Source organism: Cetorhinus maximus, unplaced genomic scaffold, assembly GCF_964194155.1.
Source record: "Cetorhinus maximus unplaced genomic scaffold, sCetMax3.hap1.1 HAP1_SCAFFOLD_4724, whole genome shotgun sequence".
In the NCBI taxonomy this organism is placed as follows: Eukaryota; Metazoa; Chordata; class Chondrichthyes; order Lamniformes; family Cetorhinidae; genus Cetorhinus; species Cetorhinus maximus.
In genome coordinates, this window is record NW_027600625.1 from 667 (window position 1) to 7,500 (window position 6,834).

At 57.0% G+C, this 6,834-nt stretch overlaps 1 protein-coding gene across 1 annotated transcript in view; it reads right to left on the reverse strand.

Moving 5' to 3' along the window:
* Positions 1-357: 357 nt before the first annotated feature.
* LOC144678585 (neural cell adhesion molecule 1-like) overlaps positions 358-6,834 on the reverse strand; it is a gene marked incomplete at both ends in the record, with an annotated part of 7,110 nt that continues 633 nt past the window's right edge. Inside the window, 4 exons of the mRNA XM_078538324.1 lie at positions 358-454; positions 2,458-2,648; positions 3,636-3,773; positions 5,615-5,758. Of these exons, the coding sequence (XP_078394450.1) occupies positions 358-454; positions 2,458-2,648; positions 3,636-3,773; positions 5,615-5,758 (570 nt within the window). The remainder of the gene's footprint in view (positions 455-2,457; positions 2,649-3,635; positions 3,774-5,614; positions 5,759-6,834) is intronic.

The window sequence follows — 6,834 nt, forward strand, 5'->3', positions numbered from 1 at the left end:
ACATTAAACCGAGGCCCCGTCTGCCCTCTCGGGCGGGTGTGAAAGATCCCACGGCCACTATTTGGAAGAAGAGCCGGGGGGAGTCTCCCCGGTGTCCCTGGGGCCAATATTTATGCCTCAACCGACATCACTAAAAAAAACAGGCGATCACATGGCTGTTTGTGGGATCTTGCTGTGCGCAAATTGGCTGCTGCGTCTCCGACATTTCGACAGTGACCTCACTACTAAAGTAAAGGTCCCCCGTTGCCCGTGGCGCGCTGTGGGGCGCCCTGAGGAGGGGGCGGGCGCTAGCGAAACGCAAGCCCGCCTCCGACCGCGACGTCGGTGATGGCCGCGTCTGGACGCCGTTGACCTTACCTCCCAGCTCGACCCGGGTCGATCCGCTCGCGCTGCCCAGGCTGTTGCTCGCGGTGCAGCCGTACTCGCCGAGGTCAGCCTCGCTCCTCACCGCCACCTATCGGACCGCAACGTGACAGGGGTCAGTCTCCAGGGAGGGGGGGTCTCCGAGCCGGGGCGCCGACAAACGCTTCAGGGTAACCGGGTGAGGTCGGGATCGGGGCCTGAGCGGGAAACCCTGTGATAAAATATCCCATCGAGTTCCCAGCGCAGAAGCAGGCCATTCGGCCCATCTCCTCCGTGCTGGTGTTCCTGCTCCACACCAACCTCCTCCCATCCACCCCCCTCTCCATCTCACCCCATCCCCATATCCTTCTATTCCTTTCTCCCCCTCGTGTGTTTATCCAGCTTCCCCCTTAAACACATCGACACTATTCACCTCGACCACTCCCTGTGGGAGCGAGTCCCACATTCTCCCCACTCTCTGGGTAAAGAAGTTTCTCCTGAATTCCCCCAATGGGGCTTATTAGCGACCATCTTATAATCGATGGTCCCCCCTAGTTCTAGTTCTGGTCTCACTCTGACAAGTAGAAACATCTTCTCTACGTCTACCCCATCGTCCACTTCATTGACAGATCATCTCGCCAACTCTAACTGGGTCAGCACCAACTGGAGTGTTGGGTCCGGTTGAGGGCACCACACGTTGGGAAGGATGTGTGGAGAGGCAGCCGGGAAGATCCATGAGGAATGGAAGAAGAAGGGGTCTCACACGGACTCGATAAGTCAACTCTGTTCCTCTCTCTCTCTCACCACGGGCGCTGTGGAGTTTTTTTCCCCAGCATTTTCTGTTCCCATTTCGGATTTACAGCATCCGCAGCAATTTTCCTTCTTCACGAGGACGGTCCCAGGGACGGAGGGACTTCAGTTCCGTGGACAGGCGGGAGAAGCTGGGGCTGTTCCTCCTCGGGGAAGAGAAGCCTCGAGAGGAGGTTGGATCGAGGCGCTCGAAATCGTGAGGGGTCCGGGACGGGGTCGATCGGGAGAGACTGTCCCCATTGTGGGGGGGGGAAGGATGGAGAAGTAGGGGGATGCGGGTTTAACTAGAGGAGCAGGGATGTCCTGCTGCAATTGTACTTGGTGAGACCCTGGAAGATTGTGTGTGCAGTTTTGGTCTCCTTATCTGAGGAAGGATGTTCTTGCTATAGAGGAAGAGCAGAGAAGACCAGACTGATTCCTGGGATGGTGGGACTGACATAGGAGGAGAGATTGAGTCGGTTAGGATTATATTCGGTGGAGTTCAGAAGAATGATGGGGGGAATCTCATAGAAACCTATAAAATTCTAGCAGGACTAGACAGGGTAGATGCAGGAAGGATGTTCCCGATGGTGGGGGGAGTCCAGAACCAGGGGTCACAGTCTGAGGATACGGGGTAAACCATTTAGGACTGAGATGAGGAGAAATGTCTTCACCCAGAGAGTGGTGAGCCTGTGGAATTCGTTACCACAGAAAGTAGCTGAGGCCAAAACATTGTATGTTTTGAAGAAGGAGTTAGATATAGCTCTTGGGGCGAAAGGGATCAAAGGGTATGGGGAGAAAGCGGGAGCAGGCTATTGAGTTGGATGATCAGCCATGATCATAATGAATGGCGGAGCAGGCTCGAAGGGCCGAATGGCCTCCTCCTGCTCCTAGTTTCTATGTTTCTAAGGCGATTGGTCAGAGGAGCATCGGCGACACGAGGCGAGTGGTCGGGGTCCGGAATGTTCCGCCCGAGAACGTTGTGGGGGTGGGGGTGAGGCTGATCCAACCGAGGGGCTTCACCGAGTAGGGAAATTATCGGCAGGGCCGAGGTGAAGGGGGTGGGGGGAAAGGCAGCCGGGAGTTGGGATGGGGTGAGTTCAACTTCAACCTCAACGCTCTTGCCCTGTGGACTCCCCCTCTCTCTCTCTCTCTCCCCCTCCCGCCCGCCACTCTCCAAGCTCCCAGCGTTAACGGCTCCCCCTCCTGCACCGGGCACCAATCTCCCCGCCCCTCGTCTCCGACACCCCGAGCCCCGGACACCAGCCGGCTGTTCACCCCCGAATCCCCCCCCCGTCCCCAGGCTCAGCTCCGGTCCGGACTCACCTCCAGCGTGCTGACCATCTCCTCCCGGTTTCCGGCGGGGAACGCGCTGACGGCCTCGCCGAGGTCCGTGCCGTTGTGGGTCCAGGTAACGGTGGCGCCGGGGTAGCTCCGAACGCGGCACGACATGTTGACGGGGTGCCCCAGCCAGGTGAGCAGGGGCCCCCTCCGGGGGGTCAGCAGTTTTGGGGGATCTGCAAAGCGAAACACACAAACACACTCACACTGGAGAGAGTTGGAGAGGCTGGGGCTCGGACGCTGGGGCTGATTTACACCGGGACCCCCTGCTGCTCTGGACAGGCCAAAGTCTGTCGTCCGCGGCAAGGGTCCGGGGGCGCTACGTCAATTCAGACAGAGCTCGACGGAGGCAGTGGGTGCTCCGGGCGGGATGAAGCGAGGGGGTTTTCCCGGTTACACCAGCGGAAGCTTCCGTTCCCAGGCGGGACGGTGAGGCTCCCATTTCGGGATCTCCCGTTGGCCACCTCAGGCCGTTCCCGGAGAGCGTCACAGCCCAGGAAGGGCTTTTTCCTCAGCGCGATCACTGCTGCATCGTGGGAAATGCGGCAGCCAATTTGGGAACAGCAAGATCCCGAGGTACCGACCCTCCGACAGTGCAGCACTCCCTCAGTACTGACCCTCTGACAGTGCAGCACTCCCTCAGTACTGACCCTCCGACAGTGCAGCACTCCCTCAGTACTGACCCTCCTACAGTGCAGCACTACCTCAGTACTGACCCTCCGACAGTGCGGCGCTCCCTCAGTACTGACCCTCCGACAGTGCAGCACTCCCTCAGTACTGACCCTCCGACAGTGCAGCACTCCCTCAATATTGACCCTCCAACAGTGCGGCACTCCCTCAGTACTGACCCTCTGACAGTGCAGCACTCCCTCAGTACTGACACTCCGACAGTGCAGCACTCCTTCAATACTGACCCTCCGACAGTGCGGCACTCCCTCAGTACTGACCCTCCGACAGTGCGGCACTCCCTCAGTACCGACCCTCTGACAGTGCAGCACTCCCTCAGTACTGACCCTCTGACAGTGCGGCACTCCCTCAGTACCGACCCTCTGACAGTGCAGCACTCCCTCAATACTGACCCTCCGACAGTGCAGCACTCCCTCAGTACTGACCGTCAGTGTGCGAATCACAGTGATGCTGGAGGTTAACTGAATGACACTTACAATTGACTGTAACTGTGATCGTAGTAGAATTCTGCTCATTCCGCTCCATAATTTTCCCGACACATTCATACATCCCAGCATCTGATGGCTGCACGCTGCTGATCTGAAGGTGATTGTTCTGCAGTTTATGAAAGCGTCCTGGGGAAAGATAAAGCAAGTAGATTAAATGTAAAAGACGTAACATTGGCCCACTCGGAGCACTGTGCACAGTTCCAGTCTCCATATCCCTTGGTTAGATCACACTGGGAGCACTGTGCACAGTTCCAGTCTCCATATCCCTTGGTTAGACCACACTGGGAGCACTGTGCACAGTTCCGGTCTCCATATCCCTTGGTTAGACGACACTGGGAGCACTGTGCACAGTTCCAGTCTCCATATCCCTTGGTTAGACCACACTGGGAGCACTGTGCACAGTTCCGGTCTCCATATCCCTTGGTTAGACCACACTGGGAGCCCTGTGCACAGTTCCGGTCTCGGTATCCCTTGGTTAGACCACACTGGGAGCACTGTGCACAGTTCTGGTCTCCGTATCCCTTGGTTAGACCACACTTGGAGCACTGTGCACAGTTCCGGTCTCCATATCCCTTGTTTAGACCACACTGGGAGCACTGTGCACAGTTCCGGTCTCCGTATCCCTTGGTTAGACCACACTGGGAGCACTGTGCACAGTTCCGGTCTCCATATTTCTTGGTTAGACCACACTTGAAGCACTGTGCACAGTCCTGGTCTCCATATTTCTTGGTTAGACCACACTGGGAGCACTGTGCACAGTTCTGGTCTCCATATCCCTTGGTTAGACCACACTGGGAGCACTGTGCACAGTTCCAGTCTCTATATACCTCAGTTAGACCACACAGGGAGCACTGTGCACAGTTCCGGTCTCCGTATCCCTTGGTTAGACCACACTTGGAGCACTGTGCACAGTTCCGGTCTCCATATCCCTTGGTTAGACCACACTGGGAGCACTGTGCATAGTTCTGGTCTCCATATCCCTTGGTTAGACCACACTGGGAGCACTGTGCACAGTTCCGGTCTCCGTATCCGTTGGTTAGACCACACTGGGAGCACTGTGCACAGTTCCGGTCTCCATATTTCTTGGTTAGACCACACTTGAAGCACTGTGCACAGTCCTGGTCTCCATATTTCTTGGTTAGACCACACTTGGAGCACTGTGCACAGTTCTGGTCTCCATATCCCTTGGTTAGACCACACTGGGAGCACTGTGCACAGTTCCAGTCTCTATATACCTCAGTTAGACCACACAGGGAGCACTGTGCACAGTTCCGGTCTCCGTATCCCTTGGTTAGACCACACTTGGAGCACTGTGCACAGTTCCAGTCTCCATATCCCTTGGTTAGACCACACTGGGAGCACTGTGCACAGTTCCGGTCTCCATATCCCTTGGTTAGACCACACTGGGAGCACTGTGCACAGTTCCAGTCTCCGTATCCCTTGGTTAGACCACACTTGGAGCACTGTGCACAGTTCTGGTCTCCATATCCCTTGGTTAGACCACACTTGGAGCACTGTGCACAGTTCCAGTCTCCATATCCCTTGGTTAGACCACACTGGGAGCACTGTGCACAGTTCCGGTCTCCATATCCCTTGGTTAGACCACACTGGGAGCACTGTGCACAGTTCCGGTCTCCATATCCCTTGGTTAGACCACACTGGGAGCACTGTGCACAGTTCCGGTCTCCATATCCCTTGGTTAGACCACACTGGGAGCACTGTGCACAGTTCCGGTCTATGCCGTGGTGTGTGGTGCCCTATGGGGAGAGAGGGTGCCTTTGGATGGAAGCAGGTGCATCGCCCTCCCTGAGGCGGGGTTAAACCCTCACATGCGCTGTGTTCAAATCTCGGTGTGGACCAGGTCCCCAGGGCTGATCTCCCAGAGGCTGATGGTGGGTGAGGTGGTGGAACCTGGACTCTGGGTGATTCCCAGGCTGTTGATGGTTCTCCGAGAGTGACAGGCTTACCGTTACCACTCAGTAGGACGTCTTGACCGTCGTGTGTCCAGGACACCGTGGGCTGGGGAATCCCGGTGACGTCACAGGCCAGCACCGCCCCGCTCCCCTCAGCAAACTCCAGCTCGTTCATCACATTCTGGAAAGTGACCTTTTCTGTGGGTCCAAAAGAGGAGTCACTAAATTTACAGGATAGCATCAGCTAATTTCAGTCAGCGTTCTGTTCCCCCATCTCCCTCCCCTGGATCTGCAGGGGTACGCGGGATCTCAGCCCCACTCCCTCACCTCAGACTCACAAAGGCAACGGTTTTAACCCCACTTCCAAGACTCAACCAGAAAATCCAGGACAACACTCCCCAGGCGAATACATGAGGGAGAACTGCACTGTCGGAGGGTCAGTACTGAGGGAGAACTGCACTGTCGGAGGGTCAGTACTGAGGGAGAACTGCACTGTCGGAGGGTCAGTACTGAGGGAGTGCTGCACTGTCGGGGGGTCAGTACTGAGGGAGTGCCGCACTGTCGGAGGGTCAGTACTGAGGGAGTGCTGCCCTGTCGGAGGGTCAGTACTGAGGGAGTGCTGCACTGTCGGAGGGTCAGTACTGAGGGAGTGCTGCACTGTCGGAGGGTCAGTATTGAGGGAGTGCTGCACTGTCAGAGGGTCAGCAAATGAGGGAGTGCTGCACTGTCGGAGGGTCAGTACTGAGGGAGCGCTGCACTGTCGGAGGGTCAGTACTGAGGGAGTGCTGCACTGTCGGAGGGTCAGTACTGAGGGAGTGCTGCACTGTCGGAGGCTTAGTGCTGAGGGAGTGCTGCACTGTCGGAGGGTCAGTACTGAGGGAGTGCTGCACTGTCGGAGGGTCAGTACTGAGGGAGTGCTGCACTGTCGGAGGGTCAGTATTGAGGGAGTGCTGCACTGTCAGAGGGTCAGCAAATGAGGGAGTGCTGCACTGTCGGAGGGTTAGTACTGAGGGAGTGCTGCACTGTCGGAGGGTCAGTATTGAGGGAGTGCTGCACTGTCGGAGGGTCAGTACTGAGGGAGTGCCGCACTGTCGGAGGGTCAGTACTGAGGGAGTGCCGCACTGTCGGAGGGTCAGTACTGAGGGAGGGCTGCACTGTCGGAGGGTCAGTACTGAGGGAGTGCTGCACTGTCAGAGGGTCAGTACTGAGGGAGTGCTGCACTGTCGGAGGGTCAGTACTGAGGGAGCGCTGCACTGTCGGAGGGTCAGTACTGA